Source organism: Halichoerus grypus, chromosome 7 (genome assembly GCF_964656455.1).
Source record: "Halichoerus grypus chromosome 7, mHalGry1.hap1.1, whole genome shotgun sequence".
Lineage (NCBI taxonomy): Eukaryota > Metazoa > Chordata > Mammalia > Carnivora > Phocidae > Halichoerus > Halichoerus grypus.
In genome coordinates this window covers 142063039-142084728 of record NC_135718.1, presented here as the reverse complement: position 1 = coordinate 142084728, position 21690 = coordinate 142063039, and the positions used below count along the sequence as shown (strand labels likewise).

Genomic DNA, 21690 nt, shown 5'->3' with positions numbered 1-21690 from the left:
CTTTTTTGTTTAATTGTCATGTTTGGAAATGTATCCATTTCTATGGAATAAAAAGCCACATCCTCATCCTTTATTCATATTCTAATGTTATACTTAAAAATAATCCATTTTTTTGTAGGCTACAAACTGGACCAGTGAGATTCCCCTATAAACCAAATCTTCTAATGCTAATAAATTAGTTACGTTTTGAACATCTGGGGAATGACATTCGAGGGAACCTGGCTCCTGTCCTCTTCCCCTGGAGGAATATCACTGAAGTGAGAGCCTCTTTGATGAAAAGATGGGGCTGTTTTTGCTGTGGAGGACTGGTATTCTTCCTTTAGTCAGAAGTGAACCTGGTTGGGGAGGCTTTTTAGGGATCTAGGTTGGCCCAGGGTGGGTAGAACTACTGTAAATTTTATATATTTTTCTCTTTTATGATTTTTTTTTACATTGAACCCATTTATGTATTACTTGCTTTGCCAAAATACTAACAAAACCTAGAAAATGGAAAACTTCCAGATCTCACATAAGTATTCCTTAATGTTTATATTGTGACTGGTTAAGAACTAATTTTTACATCTCTGACTGTTGTAAATAAACATGATGCATTGACATTTATGGCTCATTTTTAGAGAAGTCATATAACCAGCATTATTTAAAATATTTGCATTTTACTCAGGGTATTTTAACAAGGGCTAAGATGAGTAGTAGGTAAGGTTGATAATCTTTACTAGAATTTCTGTTTTGTTCAGTTTGCTTTCTACTTGGAAAATCTGCTCTGTATTGCAAACCCATTGTATTTTATAGTATAGTGTTCATTGTACTACAAAAAAAAATCATCCTAGTTTTAAGCTAACTACAGTGATAACTAGTCTGTGCTAGTAGAATAATTTATTATTACTTTTTTAATTATCTGCTCTGTCTGATACCTGCAACCACTCAAAATTATCATTTTGGCTTAGAGCTTCTGGAAATCATGTGAAAGCTGGTATTTCAACTAATACTGTATGCCTCTGAATCATATTGTCATGTTTAAAAGTGAGAGCTGCTTGCACACCCTTGGCAGACCATATGTGTCACTGTGAGTGTCAGAAATACTTGCATGAGCTCATTTTCACAAGCAGAGGGGAAAATGTAACATTTCTATTGATGGTATAATTTAGACACTCTACAACATTCAGGCCATTTGAATTCTTCAAAATGGTATGTTAAAATGATGAGTATTTTTTATTATGTTCCAATAATTGATGAAAACTGTGATTTAATACATGTATTTTTATATTGTATGGATTAATTGTTAATTCAGCATTTAATGGCTAACTTAAATATGGTGATTGGGAAAGAAACTGAAAGTTGACATTTCTTTTACCTAAAGGTATTACAATCTGAAAGATTTCAGAAAATGTATTAAGCAGAAAGCGTGTGACATCTTTTAGATTGCTTGTCTAAACTGGAGAGATTAAATATGATAAAGTGCAACTTCGAGTATCTTTACCTTTGCATATTTAAAGTGATATTTTAGAGGTACAATAATGTGGTGTTTGGTCATTGTAAGTAAGCTTTTTTTGTGCTATGTCCTTTAGAGTAAAATTTCGTGATTTTTTTTCTGAATTACATAAATGCTTTTATTTTATTTTGTATAATGACTGCCTTTTAGACCTGAATAAGTCACTTTAAAACCTTGGCCTATGAACTTTGCCTTACCAATCATGAATCTAGATGAATGCTATCTAGTTCTTGGTTCAGTTTTACCTATTTTTATTTTTGGTTCACTGCTTGCTTGAGCATAGCTGGGATTTGTAGCCCATTTTCTAGGCTTATTGCAATCTCACTGTGGTATTTTATAGAAGCTATTACATCTGATAGGCTAGCTTCATGGTATTGATGATACATGGCTTAACCATAGTAAAAGCTGCCTTCCCTCTCTAAATTGTAAAAAGGTGATTAAGTTTCACTTGATGGAGAAATACTATATATGTGTGTTTATCATGGAACTAGTGCATTAGGCCATAAACTGTTTTCCTGGTCTACATTTTTTTTGTATTCAAATTTTACTGAAGACAATGGGCTCCTTCAGGTTTTCTTTCTTTCAATCCTGAATTGTCCTTGTTTGGATTTTTAAGTACTGTAATTTTTTTTTTTCAATAAAATATCTGACTTGGACAAGAAAGGTAAGAGTTCCAATTTGTGCTGATATTTTTAAATTCCTCTGCTAAGTTTTGTTGTTGTTGTTGTTCTCATGCTGTCCATATTGTATGTAACAGTCTAGTCTTAAAAATCATAATCTCACAAAATAGTCATATTTAAACAGTACCCATGACATCCAGAAATAAGAATTAAATTTAATTCCTTAGACTTTCACACTGGAAAGCCAGATTGCTTTGAAGAGAGATTAATTTTCTGAGCAAAGGCAGACACATGTAGCTACACCCATGAAACAGAATGGCAGCGAGAGGTTTCTTTCTCTTACACAGATGAGTAGTGACTGCACAGCTAGTCATGACCTCTGAAGGAAATGACTGAAGAGTCTTTCACTGAAATATTAATGGGAACATTCTCGGGGGAAAAGTTTTCAATTGGATTGTTCATTATTCACCATAGTTATGTTCTCTAAAGTCGCCCTGAACACTAATTAGCAAATACTGAACCATTGCTCCTAAGGGAAATACCAGGTTAGGTTCCTGTGAGCCTCCGGTCATGACATTTTTATCAGTCGATCAATACATAACCTTGTTTTACGTATCTTTGTGTCTAAAAACACCTTACTTAATATATATAGTTGATTCATTAACATTGAACTCATGACCAACAGCACTATAACCCATGCCTGAACAAAGCTGATCTAATGCATGTATTTCTCCTCAAGGCACGTCATGGCCTTCTTATGCTTAGGAACCCGTGTCAGCACTTCAGCCCTGTGCTTGGGGTTCATTTAAAACAATGAATTGCAAAAAACACAAAACTGAAAAATGTGGCACCAAATAAACCACAAAAACAACACTTGTTTACAGAGTTAGAGCTGAAACAGGAATGGGTACTGTTGTCTTTTTTGACCTCAGTGGGGAATGCACACATGCACCAGGGGACAAATTTTTCAATGCTCCTGAATGACCCTAGAAGTGCTACAAGAACTGACTTGAGAGTGGGGCGTCTGGCTGGCTCAGTCGGTGGAGCGTGCGACTCTTAATCTTGGGGGTATAAGTTCGAGCCCCACGTTGGGTAGAGAGATGACTTAAAAATAAAATTTTAAAAAAGAGAATTGATTTGGGGCTACAGATATATGTTAGTGAGTAGGCAAATTTGTACATGTGGAACTCTCAAATGGTAGTGAGGATTGACTCTATTTAGTTTTGTCAAGGACAAAGTGGTATTACAGAAAAGTTAGAGGTTTTGGAGTCTGAACTTGGTGAATCCCTACTCTGGTTCTTCTTTTTACTTTTAAAGACAAATTGAACCTCATCTTCTCTTTCTGTTAAATAGAGACAATATTTAATTTGCAGAAGTGTCGTCAGGATTAAATGAGGTTATTTGTACATCATAGGTCCAGAACCATTTTTGTCGCATAATATATATTTAATAAATGATAGTTACTGTTGTTATTATTAGATATACTAAATACAGAATCTCATGATTTAGAGAACATTTTTGTATTATGGGTCAAAATGCAAAATATTTTAAACTTTTCATACTTTATATATGATATGCCTTTATATTTAATATTTAAAGTACTTTATATTGCAACCTTTTATGTTTCTTTTATATTTCATATATATTTGAGCCAGCCTTTGTCTTTAATAGTCTGTGAAGAATAATTTCAGGTGAATTTTAGATCGACAGCCACTGCATTAAATCTCAAACCCTAATTGCAGATTAAAAAACTGTTCTAAATAACTCTCCCTAACTAAGCTTCAATCATTAGGCCATTCATTTGCAGAAAGACTTATACTGTTTAGGAGGTTTTGGACCAGAGTTACCTGATTTTTAAAAATAATTTTGCCCATATACATGACAGGCGAATGTAGTAACAGTTTTGAGAATTTAATGTTGAAAGAAATAACTATTGCTGTACTTCTGTTAGAATAAAGCACTGATTTATTGGAGCCCTGCTAACAAGCCTCTAATATTTACCTCTTTTAGGAGAATTAAGCAAATGAAAATTAATTCTGAGGAATATTCTGAGACCATTATCCAGAAGATGCAGGGTGAATCTCCTGTATTTCCAGAATTTTTGCATCAAGTACAATTCAGAGTGAATAATCCTCAGAATAATGATCCATCAGAGATATATATTTTGGGATATAGCATTAATAAAGTGAATTCAATTACCCTGACTTAAGCATAGCATTTCAGTTAGCCAAGATATCCTACCCCTAAGCATCTTAATTAATCATTGTTCTCTATAGACAAGAGATTTTTGAAAAAAAAAGTTTTTAAACTGATGGTCTTAGAACAGGTGTTACATTTTTCTAAGTTAGCATTCAAATTAAGTGGTCGTTGAAAGATCAGGAAATAAATGACTCCATTTAAAATATAGTACCTAAAATCCAATATTAATACTACATAAGGAATTGTACCTAAAGGTTGTAAGGTTCTGTTTAAAAATCTTATCATCATTTCAGTCCAGCTTTTTGTATAGATGAAATGAGAGTATAATGGTGATGGTGGTGGTTATTCTGTCAAAGAAAATGAATCTGATTTAAGGGACTGTTTATTTACATGTGTTTCTCAAGTTAAATATCTGAAAAAAATGTGAACATCAACCCTTAATCTAAATTGTCATGCTGTACAAGTAAGCATACTGTTATATCCACCAATGAAATAGCCCTCAAAATAATTTATATCTGTTTAGAATCTTGAGTCATTTCATTGTGTAAGAGAAGGGAATATTGTATATATTTTCTTTCTCTGAAGTATATCATGGAAGACCAAACCAGATTTCATGAGTGGCATATTGATAATGGTAATGGTACTATAATGATTTACTCTGTCTTGCTCAACCTTTGTTTTATTGTTTCTTAGGATACTAGAGTGGGAATATTTAGTCTGATTTACAGCCTTTTACAACAGAAGGGCCCTTTTAAATGGATTTGATTTAAATAGGGGAACTACATAAACTCTTCTCTTAGACTAGTCTAAGAAATTTTATAATAGAAAACAAATCTAAAATGATTTTGTGTGTCCTCAACTGTAATCTGACCATGTGCTAACTGTCTGATATTTTTCAGTGGAATTCAATAACTAAATGCTTAATTATACTCTCTGTGAATTGATATTTGTTTGTATCCTTAAAGCATTTTTGGCTACTTTGCAGAATCCAAGAAGAATATATATTTAGAATTTTCTTATATTCTAAATATATATCACATATATTCTAATCTGTTACTGTGTTTGTTAATAATTTAGTTTTTATCTTATCTCAAAGTCAGCTTGAGATCCAGATTTCATGCTGGAAATTAATACTTTCTTTCTTAGAACTTATTTTGAGATAAAGTAGATTTAGTATCATACAGAAGTACGGCTTAGTAGAATTGTAATAAATATTTCTTCTACAGAAGACATTTTGATAGTGTCTCTTGTTTGATTTAAAATTCTCTATTTTGGTGTCGTTATTCACTTTACATTTTACATATAAATTTAATACCTATAATTGATATTTGAAAATTTGAATCTAACAGTTTTTCATTCTGTTCCACTAAAAGTAGTATCAATATTGATATTTAGTCATTGTATTACACTTTATTAAAAGTGGAATATATACATATTTGATAGTATAGATATGTTATATTATTCATTCAACAAGTATTTGAATGCTTATTCTTTTGTCCATATTTAGCTTTTAAAATCCTTTAGGAAAGAATACATAAACATGTTCAATCTTGGTATTTTAATAATGCCAAATTTGACCACTTACACTTTTTATCTACCTATTTAAAATATTTGTCCCTGCTTTTCTGATTACTTACCACTAGATTTGGCCTGGTTTCTTATATTGTCATTTGGGTTTGTGATACTCCAGAAATACTGGAACCTAGCAAAGAGAGTGTTAGTAATGACTTACAATGCTGCTTACCATGTGCCAGACACTTTTCTAAATTATAGTTATATATTTTAATTCATTTAGTCCTATTAACATTTACAACTTAAACACTTTCAAATTTGTTTTTCCTTTGCTATGCCAAAATTAATGAAATCTGGAAGTTTCTTCACTCTGTTGTCATGTTGCTGATAAATATAAATAAATTTTCTTCATAAAATAGTCTTCATTCCTGGTTACCAAACGCAATTGGAAGTGTGAGTTATTTTGAAAAATCTGCAGCATTCTTTGCTATCTTGAAGAATGAGCACAATCAAGTTGTGTGCCATAATAAAAATGATAATTAAAATGTTTTACTGTTTCCATTGGATTAATCACTGGAACCAAATCCTCCATTCCAGTCCTTTTCTTTGTTTCTCAGGTAGTATATAGTACCTTGTTCTTGATCTTTAACATTGTCCAATTCTGGTCTGCTTTCTTGCTGTGTTTCTGTTTTCTCTGCTTACCCTCCATGGTCCCTCATTATCTCTCAAGTCTGTACAATGTACCTAGGAGCTGTCACATGTCTGTTTCAACCATGATGATAGCCTCTGTATTTCTCTTGCACTGCTCTTTTCCTACCCCCTTTTTTTTTTTAAAGATTTTATTCATTCATTTGAGAGAGAGTGAGAGAGCACAAGAGGGGGCAGGGTCAGAGGGAGAAGCAGACTCCCTGCTGAGCAGGGAGCCCAATGCTGGACTCGATCCCGGGACTCTGGGGTCATGACCCGGGTCGAAGGCAGCCGCTTAACCAACTGAGCCACCCGGATGCCCCTTTCCTACCCCTTTTTAATGGAACTTGGGTAGACTTCATACAGGAGGAAGATTTGTTAGCTGGGACTTCAGGTGTGAGTTAGCTTACCAACTCACTGGGGAGGGAATTGGCAGACAGGAATGGATGGGCAAGGCTTAAGTTTAAAACCACATGGAATATTCAGGAAACTGAATCCAGTGTTGCTGAAGTATATATGAGGTATGCTTGTGTGGAGGAGTGTATGGTAGACAGGGTTTGTTTGGTGAGGTAGACTGGAATTAGATCATTTCAGACTCTGTTCCACTAAAAGTAGTATCAATATTAATATTGATATTTAGTCTTATTGTATTCCACTTTATTAAAAGTGGAATAGATACATATTTGATAGTATAGATATGTTATAATATAATATAATATAATATGCATTCCATGGGAATGCATGCGAACTGATGTAATCTCTTGGGGGGGAGGGATGGTTAAGGTAATCAGATTTGTCTTGAGAGATCACATGAATAGCAGTATAGAGGGTACATTGGGTGGTTATAAGATTAGGGATCTACGGTCTGTCCCTGTCCCCTAGTAGATGGGATCCAGAGTAGACTGAACTGCTATATTTTATTGGACTCAATAATCTGATTGACTTTTGAGTAGTATCCATTCATGCAAAATATATTTATTGAGTCTCTACTGTGTGCTAGATACTGTTCTAGGCCTTGGGGGTTAAAGTAGTGAGCAAGGCAGAAAGGTTCCAGGAACTTATATTTTAATCAGTAAAAATAAGCTTGGTTGGGGGAGGAGGGTGAGTAAGTAAATAGAAATGGCCATGGAGAAGATTCAACAGGGTGATGTGACACAATTACAGAACATGAAGGTGATTGGAGGTAATATGATTTGCAGGCTGGAATAATTTTCAGCCTTGGCTAATCTAGTGCTTTCTTCTCATCTCTCTTATAACAACCTGGGAAAAGAAACAAGGGTGTGCATTACTGAAAAGAAACAAGGGTGTGCATTTATTCAAGAAGTTGGGGTAGGTCCTAGAGGTTTCTCCTGTTTCCTGACCAGACTGATGGCAGTTTTTAAATGTCACTGTAGGTAGGCATGTATATTACTAAAGAATGTCATTTTTGTTTACAAAGAACAATAGTACTATTGATGCTTTTGAATTTTTTTTTATTAAAAGAAAGTTTACAGGTGCCAAATATTTATATAGTGTTTGGTTTTCTTCTTTGGATTTAATCGTGATGTCTGTTTTGAGATTTAATATTGTGATGTAGTAGTTCTGCCTTTGTGGCCACTTAAATATCGTGCACGGCAATAGTCTTTCTATTACGTTTTTAAAAATACATGACCTGCCACGCTTTCTTTTTTAAAATCTTTTTTCATTTTGCCATTTGTGCATAAGTTCTTAGGTTATCATGTTGTTAGTAAAGAAAAATAGCTTGTTTAAAGATTGGGGGTTTTTTTGAATCTCCTTAAAAGCAAACATTTGAGGTTTTTAGAAAGTGTCAGGATTATGTTTATCATTTTAAATTACTCTCTTGTATCCTGAGAAACCTTTGAAATAATGTTCTAAAATGTTCTTTCTTTAGAAATTAAGACTGCTGATTGGTAACCATTTGATTCCACAGATGGAGACTCAATACCCCTCCTTCCTTGTTGCTCTTTAAAATGGTGGTGACATTGCTGGAGTCCCCATTAGTTTTGTTCTTTCTTTCTTTCTTTTTCTCTTTCTTTCTTTCTTTTCTTTCTTTCTTTCTTTCTTTCTTTCTTTCTTTCTTTCTTTCTTTCTTTCTTTCCTTCCTTCCTTCCTTCCTTCCTTCCTTCCTTCCTTCCTTCCTTCCTTCTTCCCTCCCTCCCTCCCTCCCTTCCTTCCTTTCCATATATCTTTTAGTCAGAATCAGAGAATCAAATGTTGCAAACATTTCACTTTCTTCAAAGCTTCAACTTTGGTTTTCTGCCTTTTATGTTGCTGATAGAATTAATTCTGATGGTCTATAAAACTCAGTTTTCTAATTTGCCTTCAGCTATGTCAGATATCTAATATCAGAAAAATTCAAAATCAATGATGGGTAGAACACTTCCAAAAAAAATATTTAACAAGCGCTTTCTATATTGAAGTCACCTGCAAATCCTCCAACTGAAGGTCAATTTGAACAACTGAGAATTCACAAAGAAGTCATATAAATAAAAGGGGTTCCCTGTACAACAGTTAGAAAATGCCAAGCAGTTATTTGTTGCCTGTCATGCAGGCAACAGGATTCTGATAAACCAGAGATGCAGGCCAAAAGTATTTATAAATATTTTAAGCCAGTAAAACCTGTAAAATGTTTGTTGTTAAATGACTGTCTAAAACATTGACCAGTGCTTCTTGAGGAAATAAAGTAGAAGTTTCATGATCTCTTTGGATACAAAAGAAGCGATGACTTGGGGCACCTGGGTGGCTCAGATGGTTGAGCGTCTGCCTTCGGCTCAGGTCATGATCCCAGGGTCCTTGGATCGAGTCCCGAATCAGGCTCCCTGCTCAGCGGGGAGCCTGCTTCTCCCTCTGCTTCTCTCTCTCTGTCTCTCTCTCTCTGTCTCTCATGAATAAATAAATAAAATCTTTAAAAAAAAAAAAAAAAGAAGCAATGACTTGAGCCATCCCCAATATAGCATCTTCCTCTTAGAACTTCGTATTAAATGTGGTCATTGGTTATAGACAGTTCACCATTATAGCATTGCAGGTGCATTTATCTTTAGGTTGCAGTAGAATTGTAGTAATATTTAATAGCATGCACTTGGTCTTTTTGAGGACTTTCAGATTTGTATGAGATTTTGAAGTCTGTAGTCTAAAAGTACTTCTTTAGAATCTACAGTCTTTAAAAAGTAAACAATTATTACTTAGGCTTCCTCCCATTCCATTTCATTTACATGTGTTTTTGATAGACTTTTCTAATTTTTTGATCCACAAAAACATTTTATAAGAGTGTCTTATATCATCTGTTGGATGAATAAATAAGTATGTTTCATCTGACTCAGAAACTCAGTGTCTTGCCTGTGTGTTTTCAGCCACACATTTCTTGGTTCAGTTGTACACACAGGCTTGTGATGTCTTTGTTGTGGGAAAGGCCAGGACTACAAAAATGAGTAAGATATGCCTGCAGCCTCAGTACCTTACAGTTTGGTTAATAATAATCAACTGGGAAAGAGACAGAGGGGAGACCTAACATTGGTTAAGGGAAGCGTTGATCCCTAGTGGTTTTTCATTCTTCAATTCAAATTTTAGTTTATGTGTTCTCTTTATTCCTTCACTCTTTCCACATCTAGACATGTCTGAATCTTATTTCTTTATCTCTCCTGTTAGCCCCTTCATTTCAGTGCCTTAGGGTAGTTACTCATAACCTTACATTTTGAGAACACATTAGGTTTGTCCCTGGTCTGTCTTCTAGTTGTCCTTCCCCTGATCCGTATCACATGTAACTCCAAATAAACATTTTTAAAACATGGTTAAGCCCAAGCCAAAAAATAGTTTTCACTGCCTTAATCATAAAATCTAGGTTTGTTCCTTCTACCTTCACTGCTCACCTAGGAACTGTAACACTTCACTCCTTCCCAGATGGTCTTACGTTCTCAACGCGCCCACGCCTCCTTCAGCTTTCCCCTGATCGGCCACATCCATTCATACTATAGCTTTGCTCATAGCAGTACGTCCCTCTCCTTACTGTTAGATTCATACCCTTCAAGGAACAGTTCACATTCTTCACCTTTTCTTCAAAACCTTCTCCAACTCTTCACATTTGAGAGATCATTCCATCTTCTGAAGTAGCATTGCCCCTCCTGTCTCTGTTTTATTCTTTATTCTTCTGCTTATGTTTGCATTATACCCGGTAAGTACATTTAGCACCCCCGTGACGGGAATCCAGCTCAGGCACATAGGATGTGCTTAATAATTTTGAGAATGTTGGTGGAGATTACTGGTCTGTTTTTTAGGGAGTTTTCCACCACTAGTTATGAAGCCAGTTCAATCTTAAGTAACATCCTTTCCTACCAAGAGTAGTATCTAAATTCTTCATTGTTTTTATGTTGTCTTTTTATGTATGTATTTTATGATGTGATGGCAGGATGGGATTTCATTTAACAAAGCATTAAAGAAAAGCTGATTCGATGCCTAGTTCTGCAGATGCAGGGCTTGTGTACCTTTTGGTTGGAGAATCCTTAAATGTTGCTACAATAGGGACTTCCCTTGGAAATAATCTCCTACTAAGTAATCCCCCTCAAGGGTGGTGGGTGGGACAGTGTTGAGTCCACTGGCCAGCATTCTAATTGCAAAGCAGAGGACAGGGAGCATTCAGTGTGCTGACTTTCACTGAATTCCCCCTGACCTAGTAAAGGTATATCATGTCACCATCAGTATGGCCCCCTTCTAGTTTAACATTTTTATTTTTATTTATTTTTTTGGTTTTTTTTAATTTTATTTTATTTTAATTCAATTAATTAACATAGAATATATTATTAGTTTCAGAGGTAGAGTTTAGTTGCATATATGAACACCCAGTGTTCATTATAGTTTAACATATTTAAAAGATAAATTTTGAGCTTCTGTGCTATAGGGTAGCAGTAGTAATATGATAAGACTGTGGCTAAGGATTGGGATCAAGGGATCAACTTTTTTTTTTTTTTTTTTCTTAATAGACTCCCTGTTTCGGAGGTATCTGGCACCTCCAATTTCTGAAACTTTCTGGAGTCTTCTGCTTTAGTCAACCTGCTTTTTGTTGCCACCCTCTCCCCACCCGCCTTGCACTAAAGAAAGCTGAACAGCCAGGCACACACCCATTTGATTTTCATGTATAATTTTGTTGAAGTACCTCGGTTGGTGGTATCTTCTTTCCTATTCTCTTTGTCCTAGTGGAATTTTAACTTTTTATTCTTTCATGTCATTTTAGTAGGGCTTTGGGAGAGAACTAAAATAAATGTATGATCAGTCGGTTGTGGGTCCTGGGAAATCTCACCTAGTGTCCTTTTCTTGTAATTTTCATTTTTATAAAAAAGTAATAGATGCACAGGTTTTAAAAGTCAACCAGGACAAAAAATATCCAGTGGAAGGTCTTTGTGCTACACCCCGTTCCTCCCATGCCCATCTGTGCAAAGACAGCATCTGTTCTTCTGCATCTCGGTTTTTACACCTTAAAAAGTCAGAGGGGTGCCCGGGCGGCTCAGTCAGTTAAGCATCCAACTCTTGGTTTCAGCTCCAGTCATGATCTCAGGGTTCTGGGATCAAGCCCCACATCGGGCTCCACACTTAGTGAGGCGTCTGCTTGAAATTCTCTCCCTCCTCCATCTCCGCCCCTGTCTTTCTTTCTCTTTCTCTAAAATAAAATAAACCTTCAAAAAAAAAAGTCAGATTGTAAATTATACTTTTCTTCATTCATTTGTTTGAACAGCTGCATAATATTTCATGTTAGTATATTGATAAATAATTTATTTCTCATATCAGCTTTTATGTAACTAATATTAAAGGACAGAAATATTTTATTGCTATTAATTATATTACCTCACATTTATTGAGTTCTTATTATTTGCCAGGTGGTGTTTTAATCTCTTTATGTATGTTAATTCATTTAATGTTGAAAAAAAGCCTACTGAGGTAAATATTCTCCTCTCTTATCTTATAAACCAGGAAACAGGGACAAATGGCTTAAATGACTTGTTTAAGGCCACAGCTAGTAATTGGTAGTATCAGGATATAAACTCTGACCCCATGGCCAGCTCCCCAGGGACTTAGCCATCAGGCCATACAGCCTCCCCTTCAAGGGTAAAAAATATATTTACACTTAGTTTTTAATTTCTCAAAAAATGTCTGGGCCTAATGGCCTAGAAATAATACATTTCAGTCAGGTAGTTTGGTCACGTTCATGAATATATTGGGCAGATCGTTCTGAGTTCTGTTGATTAAGTGGAATGTGTTGAATTGGTTATCTGTTTTGTTTTTCAGTGTAATAGTTTGCATCATATAAATAGGCTGTCCGTTCCTCCTGTCAACTCTTCCACTTCTTATATGTTTTCTCTCCTGTCCTTTGATTTAACCTGTTGATTTAACTTATTAGGTCTTTGCTGACGTTTAAAACTTTTCTTTTTTTATGGATTCACAGATTTTCAAAGCATTGGCTTCATTAAGAAGGCTCAGGGCTAGGTCTGAATTCCAACCCTTTTACAAACAAAAATTTTCAGGAATTATACTCTCTTCTGTATTTTTAGCTGAAACTACAGTGATATGTCTTGAAAATACCATGGGGCTTGAAACTTAAATTTCTTGTCAGCTTATAAAAGTTGTCCTCTTCAAAATTTGATTGGGTTCTCATTTCAAGGAAAGAGTCAAGAATTTTTGTCATCAAATTCTTAATTCACCCTTTTAAATTGTTGCTGATTGTATTGAAATAAATAATTTGATTCTTGCTGCAAATTTGGTATTAGCCTTCTTCATATTTATTAGTATCACGACTTTTCCCTAATCTACTTCCGCGGATAGCTTCATAAAATACTAGTACATGTCCAGCCTTTGGAGTTGACTGTTTATAGGAAATACCATGTAATCTAACTCTTCCTTGATCAAACAAAATCTTAGAGTCATCCTGTTTCCTCAACAAATAATTGCATGTATTATATATATTACTAACACATTATTGTATATATTCTGTCTTATGTTTGTAATTGAAATGCCTTTATTTCCATTGGAATGCTCCTCGAGGTGTTGGCTATCTAGCTGACTGGATGAGTTCTCTCCTCCTATTTTTCCCAACATATAACTCCCAGCTCCCCAGCTCCATGGTGTAGCACTGTGAAGGGCAAGAAGGGCAAAGCAGACACTTTATATATGAGAAGGGGCTTTTCCACAAACACACACACACATACTTTCTTTTAGATTATCTTATTGCTGGTCAGTAATCCTTGATTTCATTTAGACACTAGGACATACACTGTTTTCACAACAGCCATAATCATAAACTTTGTTAAAAGTGAATTAAGATATGAATATGTATGAAGAAATTAGATGTTCTCACCATGAATATATGGCATCAACGTGTCTTGAGTGAATTACAGACTTTACTCATTTCTGGGCCATTTGTTTTATATATAGATTAAATATAGATAATTACTCGTTTGACAGGTTACTTTATTACTTTGATAGATCTCAAAGTACTGCATGCAGTTATAGTGTGACTGTTGTAATAATTTGGATTTGCTAATAACCAAAATTAACATTTCATGTGAATTAAAATTTAAAATGGGAATTTGATTTTGTTTAAAGTCAGTTTTACTTCTGGTGGTTATTTTGATTTAATAACAGAATATACATTTTAATTGAAATTTTTAATTATTTTTAAGCTCACATGTTAAATATAAAAATGTTCTGGAACTATTCAAAATGATAGGTAAAATATTAACTTCCATAGGTTAATTAGTTCATTTCTGTTTTGTGCCTCACTTGTTTTAAAAAATTACTAAATTTATTTGTTGGGAGTAAATGTGCATCATGTGATATATGTACTAAACTTAAAATTTATTTTTACTTTTATGAGTGCTTAGCCAAATACCTAGCACATCTTACGTGTTCACTAATTGTTTTCCTATATAACTTTAATACCTTGTCTTGCAAGAATGTGTGTTTTAGATAGATGTTAAATGGTTTAGCTGTTTCAAAGTTATTTGCACACCCTCATTAAGATTTGCTACTTGGGGGAATAAAATTAAAAGATTCTAATCTAGTTATCATGTTTTAATCCGTATTTTTTATTTTGTTTTGTTTTGTGTTTCAGTAAGGATTCCATGTTTCTGGTTCAAAGAGGTTTCTACCTGGTCTTTCAGGTTAAGGCAGTTCTTTAGGAAAGCAGATCTATTCTGGCTATGTAATGCATTTTACTTAATTTTATAGTTTTTATGATATCATATATTAGAGATTGCCAAAAATATAGAAAAATTTTAGAGAACATTTTTGGATTTGATGGATTACCACTCTTGAAAGGGAAACAAAACACTAAATATTTCTAATCCCGCATTATTTACCGCATGGGTGGTTAAATGCTACTTTAAGCCTCATAAAATTAAAAGGGAGAAATCTGCCAACTGTAGCAGGAATTGGATTTAGGAAGAGTGGTACAGAGCCAAAATATTGCTACAGAATTAAATGTCAAAAATCTTCTTTAATAGTAGATATATAGTTCACAGTGCCTGGTTATGATTAATACATTTAATCTAAATCACTGAAAGTTGCACTCTCCTTTTCCATAAAATACAATAGGACACAAATCAGTTTTACTGTAGATGGATAACAATTGGAAAATAATGCATCTTCCCGCCCAATAAATTGTCAGTTATACCTTTTAACTAAAATCAATTCATCTTTCCAAAATTTATTGCAATTTCTAATAATAAATCTCCTCAAATGTTTATTCATTTGGTTTTTGATACATTTGTGCCACTTTTGCTATGGTCTAATGTTTTCTCTTTTGATTCATTGTAAATTAGAAAATCTATTTTGAGTCAGTTTTCTGGTTAAGAAGTTAAAATCTATAACCTAGCACCTTTTTCACTCTCCTTTGTGCATTTTAATACCCTTGAACTTGAACTTAAATGCAATCCAGTAAATTCTTTTCAGAAGGAGATTAAAAGACTTTCCAATGTAACTTCTTGAGTAAGGGCCAGATTCATAAAACAGGCACTTAGGAGGTTGTTAGATGATCGTTGCCATAGATCCATTTTGGAATAAAAAAGAAGAGAAAGAAATACATGGGGTTGTGTCATCATTTCATGTAAGTATTTAGTACAAAAAGGAAATGCCCATTTGAATTAGGATCAGATATTGATCATATTGGGTGTCTGCTTTTATTTTCTTTTGATTGCAGTAACCCAAAAGTGTCATTGAAAGGAAGCACAGATAACCAGCTATGTTCAGTCTATTTCCTACACAGAGGTCTTCCCCTTATTTATCTCCAGATACACATTTTAATCTCTATATATACATTCAAGATTATTTTTTTAATATATCCTGAGTGTGCAGTCACATTGGTTTTTCACATACACTGTTTTAGAATGTAATCATTGTGATGTTTTTAATACACGATACATGAGTATCTCTATACCCTTAAGATTATCATTAGACTTAAAATAAATCCTTCAAATACTGTATGGTGAACACTGACTCGTGTCATCTTAATTTTATACCTTCTTCCAGATATTCCACAGTGAAGTTCAGAGTGGTACCCTTTTTTTTTCTGTCTCCACCTCCACTGTGCTATTATATAAAATTTAAAAATGAAGTAAGCATCGGGCGCCTGGGTGGCTCAGTTGGTTAAGCGACTGCCTTCGGCTCAGGTCATGATCCTGGAGTCCTGGGATCGAGTCCCGCATCGGGCTCCCTGCTTAGCAGGGAGTCTGCTTCTCCTTCTGACCCTCCCCCCTCTCATGCTCTCTCTCTCTATCTCATTCTCTCTCTCAATAAATAAATAAAATCTTTAAAAAAAAAAAATGAAGTAAGCGTCAGTTGACTTGCCCACAAATTACATAAAAATGTGTTTGCAATGAACGTGTTCCGAGGTTTGGTGTTAAGTCTATACTTTTTATATTCTATCAAATAAAATTCTGAAGTAGATTTTTGGAATGGATACTCTTAGAAATGAAAGTACATTAATTTGAATTAAACCTGTAACTCTTTAGCAAATTTGTGTCATTGCTAATATATAAGATGCCATATGATTAATTTAGCAGTTAAAAAGGTGATTTTAGTGGCCAGAATAGCCAAAATAGGATTCATTATTTGGGCTAACTACACGGTGAAGAAAACAGATGTTTTCTAAGGCAAAGATCAGACATGAATTTCAGGTCTGTCTTATTCATCTAAAAATAGTACTTTTTTTTTTTTTTTAAAGCTGTGAACTTAATAACTTTTTTGATACTGGCTTCTTTAATACAAAGTATAATATTCATTTGGACTTACCAAATTAATCTCTGTATTAACAAATGGCAAGTTTTCATAAATTTAGCTAGCTGTAAAAACTTTAAAAGTAATCTCCGACTTACGTGTACTTCGTAATTTGATTTTCCCATCACGTTAAATATGAAAGTAAATCAAATCATGCTCTTTTAAATAAAAAATGATAAACTGAAATGCTCTGCCTTTCTTTTAAAACACCAATAACAGATTTGAGTGTTATTTCTCTGGTGGTTTTATAAACATTGGCTAATGATACAGAGTCAATTTATTGCTTAAGTGTTAGGATTTTGCTGTGTTACTGTCAGTTATGAAGACTTTAACAACAGCTATAATATCACAGTTGTCACCTTTGTGTGGTAGTCAGTTTTGTGAAGGACAACAGGTTTGTTCTACCCACCTTTCAAAAGAGGAAGTTAAGATTCTGGGAAGACAAGTAGGTGACATAACTAGGAAGAGGCAGAGCCAGGACCAACCTGCTGATTCCTGGTCCCATAGACTTTTCCATGCCCCCACCTGCCTTTCTATACTTTTTCCAGTTGAATGTGAATCCATCCAGCAGGCTGAAATTTTGTTAATGTTATAGCCATAGTTTGAGGAGTTGCCAGGTAAATTTTTACTGTTTTCAAGCAAAATAAACGTTTTGAGGGAAGTCATTGAGTAATCTACATGTTTTTCCCCAATTCTCTAGTTCAGTCTCTTAGCCACTGACTCAGCCTAACTCTTGTTTAGCCTTTCATTCTCTACTTTCTTTCACCCTGTGCTCAACTGTCCTCAAATCCTAATGTGATCCTTCTGCCCCATTTGACTTTTAACTTGAAATCTTTCAGTGCCTCCCCTTGGTTTCCCAAATAGCATGTAAACTCCTTTTCTTCCTGTCTGGGTCTTTGCCATTAGGGCTTCTCCTCACCTTTCCCCATCTCGGTGTTCCGATTCTCCCTGGTTGATGCATCCTGAATGTGTCTTGTGCTTTCCAGCTTCTGTCACTTTGATCCAACTATTTTCACTACTTGCAACATCACTTCATGTCAGTCTGTGGAAATCTTACCCATTCATCAAAATACCTTTTAGTTAAAACCTTATCTGAAACTTCCCTGCCAGAAGGCATCTCTCCTGTCATGCAAGGGCCTCACTCCCGTCACCTCAGGACTCACAGAACCATGCGTTAGTCACTTCCGGTAGAATGCAACCCAAAAGCATGCAACTGGAAATCGGAATAACTTCTCTGAGATCCATGATTTACTGGCTGGGTAACCTTGAAGAAATCACTTTCTGAGCTTTAGTTTCCTCATCCCTAAAATAGGGATAATAAAAGATAAGATGAAATAAGGTATGTAATAGGACTTTGTGAACTGTAAAGGAACTATTATTACTCATTCATTTCAAGAGTCCAAAGTTCAAATGCCTTCAAGGGCCAGGCAGATAATACATACATACACACATACATACATACATACATACGTACACATATATGTGAAGTAGCTTTGTGTTAGGGATGTAGCTGCATACTAGAAAGGGCATTCCTAGCTCAAGGTATTCAAATTCAAAACATTTTAAGATAACTTTGATAGCCAAAAAAAGGAAAAAAAAAGAAAAAACAACAAAAAACCTGCTTACTGGCCAAATACCGCTGTCCCCTTGTGTATATCACTTCCCACAGCTGAGTAAAGCAGTATTGCATTCCGATAAAACCTTGCATGTTGCAGGTACTTCATGAACTTTGGGAGTGTCAGTGGGGGAGTAGATGACTTAAGTGGAGTGCATAAGTGAAGTTTAAATGTGTAATGTGGGAAATGAGATATTTGCATTTTAATCTGTTTTCCTGATCAGCAAGCAAGGGGTATAAAGACATTATATGGACCATGGTTTCTCTTTTGGTCCTCTCGTGAAAACTTCCTGTGTATGTCCAATGCACAGTTTTGCCTTAACCGTTTTCAAGTAGTGTTAACTGCAGAAGCACTATTATAGTTAATTGAGAATTCAGGCATTTTAACCTAAGGATATTATTTTCTCTGTCCTCTGTATTGGTGGGCTCTGGCAGGCTGAAGAGAGCTGTATGAGTCTAGTGCCTTTTCCATTCAATTGCTTTTCCTTTGATCCTTGACAGTTGGCTGAAGAAAAGCCTAGTGCTTGAGATTTAATGATTCTTTTCCCTGGGATCTGAGAAATATGTGCTGTTTATTTTCTTATCTTTAGAGAGTTAAATGTATCTTATCCAGTGTATTAGAAGCCACTTGTAAGACTTAGATTTAGGTACAATTAATTCTTGCGTCTTTCAAAGGAAGTATTACAGGCTTAGTTCAATGCTAAAATAAAAACCAAGGGCCCAAGGTCTCTAATGTGTCTGTACTCTTTGTATTTTTCTCATATTTACCAATGAAATGACCATCTGCAGTTATGGTATGAAAAGCTGGTGCCAAATGACCTTGATAAAAGGAAAATTATATTCCGGTATGGTGACCGAAACTATTGTGCTGTTTTGCAAAATTAAATCAGACATAAGCTTAGCTGTAGTATTTACTCATTAATAGAAACTTGACTGTTATTAGATTAATTGAATACAAATAAATGAAAGCTTTGTTAATTTGACCTTTATGATCTGAGTGGTACAATGCTTACATCAAGAAAGAGAAATCAAATCTTTTGACCTTATTTAACTGCCCTAGAATGTCTAGTGAAGAAAGGATGCTGCTTCTATGAGGAATAATTGAGACATAAAAGCCATTGCCTACCAAGTTGTCTGGCACAAAATCATTTGAAAAAAATTTCCCTTAAAATTATTTCCATATTTTCTTAGACTCTCTTTTAGAGTGTTTATTCACATATAAAGTAATTAAGTGATTCTGCTGTAGGTTTTTCACTTGCCTAAATAATTTTCCTGTTTATAAATATAGAACTCCTCAGCTATATACAAATTTAAAACCACTTGGTTTACAATATTATGCACATGTTATATTTTTTTAAGTTTGGGGACATTTAGAGCATATAGAACAACTGGGTGTCTTTCAGTCATCCAGTTCATTTCCGTTTAGGAATATTTATTTAAACATTAAGTAGCAAATATCCATTGAGCAATTATTGTGTGCCAGGCACCATTCTCTATATTTGGTGATAGACCAGCAGGCTAAAACAGAAATCCCTATCTTTGTGAGCTTACATTTTAGTAGGTAGCACCTATATGTCAACACTTTGCTAAGTATAAAATCTAGAAAGCTGAGTAAGTTTTGTTCTTGCTCTTAGAAGAGCTTACACACTAATTACAGAAAGGAATATAGAGAACTACAATATAATGGGCCAAATTTTAGGAAAGAGGTGCTAACTGAACACAAAAGTAAGGGCATCTCACCCAGCTTTAGAACAGCAAGGAGATGGTGTTAACTGAGGACTAAAAGAGGAATCCGAGTTGTCCGGATGAAATGAGTATAATAAATGGATCTCACTGAACTCTAGGAGTGACCCCTCAAGGACTGGGACCCGAGATCCATCTTCCACAAGTGGTAGGTGTTACCCCATGGAGAGAGAGGGGCAGACGCTCTAGACAAAAGGAAAAGCATGAGCAAGGGTGCACGGCATGAAGCGGTGTGGTATTTGCTGGCAGCCGCAGACAGTCAGGCCTTCGAGAGTGGGACTTGTAGAAAGGGAGTCCCACAGGATAGACAGAAGAAGCATGAGAGGGTAGAGGGTGGCCCTTGCCCATCTGGAGATTGTCCAATTTAGTGAAGGCAGTCAGGCCCTCTGGAAGATTTTTAATGACATGATATGTGGCTTCACATTCTTTCATACATAAGAAAAACCACATATAGGGGCGCCTGGGTGGCTCAGTCGTTAAGCATCTGCCTTCAGCTCAGGTCATGATCCCAAGGTCCTGGGATTGAGCCCCGCGTCAGCCTCCCTGCTCAGCGGGAAGCCTGCTTCTCCCTCTCCCACTCCCCCTGCTTGTGCTCGCTCTCTCTCGCTGTCTCTCTCTCTGTCAAATAAATAAGTAAAATCTTTAAAAAAAAAAAAAAAAAAGAAAGAAAAGGAAAACCACATATAATAGCACCAAATAGGACAAAACAATTTTTCCTTCTCAGATTTTGAAATAATCGGTCCCACCTGGAAGGCTTACTTCTTTCTCCCTCCTGATAGTGCCTTGTTCATAATCCCTTAAGTTTCCCTCCTTCATCAGAAGTGTCTTAAAAATATCCTTTTAAGTTGTTTTCAGTCTGACTCATGTAAATAAATGGCTTTGCATCACTATTACTGGTCACATATTTGATTATATATATTTCAGTTGTGTTTAGAATATATACCATTGGTTTTATGTATTCGTAGTGGAGTATTTGTTTGGCTTGTTATCTCCATCAAATTATCTCCCCTGAGGGTGTAGGTGTCCTCTTCTAATGTCAGCCAACATTAGTTTATGACTGTCACCTGTCTTAAAATCCATTATTTTGGGAAGTTATTTATTTCGGTTGATACGTACAGTGTTCTGTATGAATGGTGGTACTGAGTAAAGATAAAGAACAACATAGAAGGTATTACTGAGTTCAAGATTCTCAAACTATTTCATTTTATTTTTACTCTTAGTTCCTTTGGAAGGGCATTTAATTATTTGGTTGGGATTTTTTTGCAAATGTCACATATTGAGTGACGTCTTATGGTTCTGTTAAATTTTAATAGGTTAAATGCTTCGTTAAAAAATGAAAAACAACTTTTAGGCATTTTAATGATGAGGTCATCCAAATCGTTATAATAATAATGTTTGAAAACACAACTGTATGCTAAAAAAAAATCCTGCCCACTGAAATAGCTTTCCAGTAGGTAGATCAGTAGTCTTGGTTATTTTCTGAGGCGCTGTCATTGGATCCAACACTGTCCAGGTATCAGAATTAAGTCACTGCTCTCAGTGGTCCTTTGCAATTGAGTGTCTGGTTA

General features: G+C 35.1%; 1 protein-coding gene across 3 annotated transcripts in view; it reads left to right on the top strand.

The window, feature by feature from the left end:
* Positions 1-21690, top strand: part of GPATCH2 (G-patch domain containing 2) — a 173115-nt gene that overhangs the window by 20409 nt on the left and 131016 nt on the right. Inside the window, exon 6 of one of the 3 annotated variants that reach the window (XM_036096174.2) lies at positions 119-2150. The exons of the other annotated variants lie outside the window; for them this stretch is intronic. Coding sequence (XP_035952067.1) covers positions 119-151 — 33 coding nt within the window. The 3' untranslated portion in view covers positions 152-2150. Of the gene's footprint in view, positions 1-118; positions 2151-21690 lie in introns of those variants that run through there. 3 annotated transcript variants of the gene reach the window in all.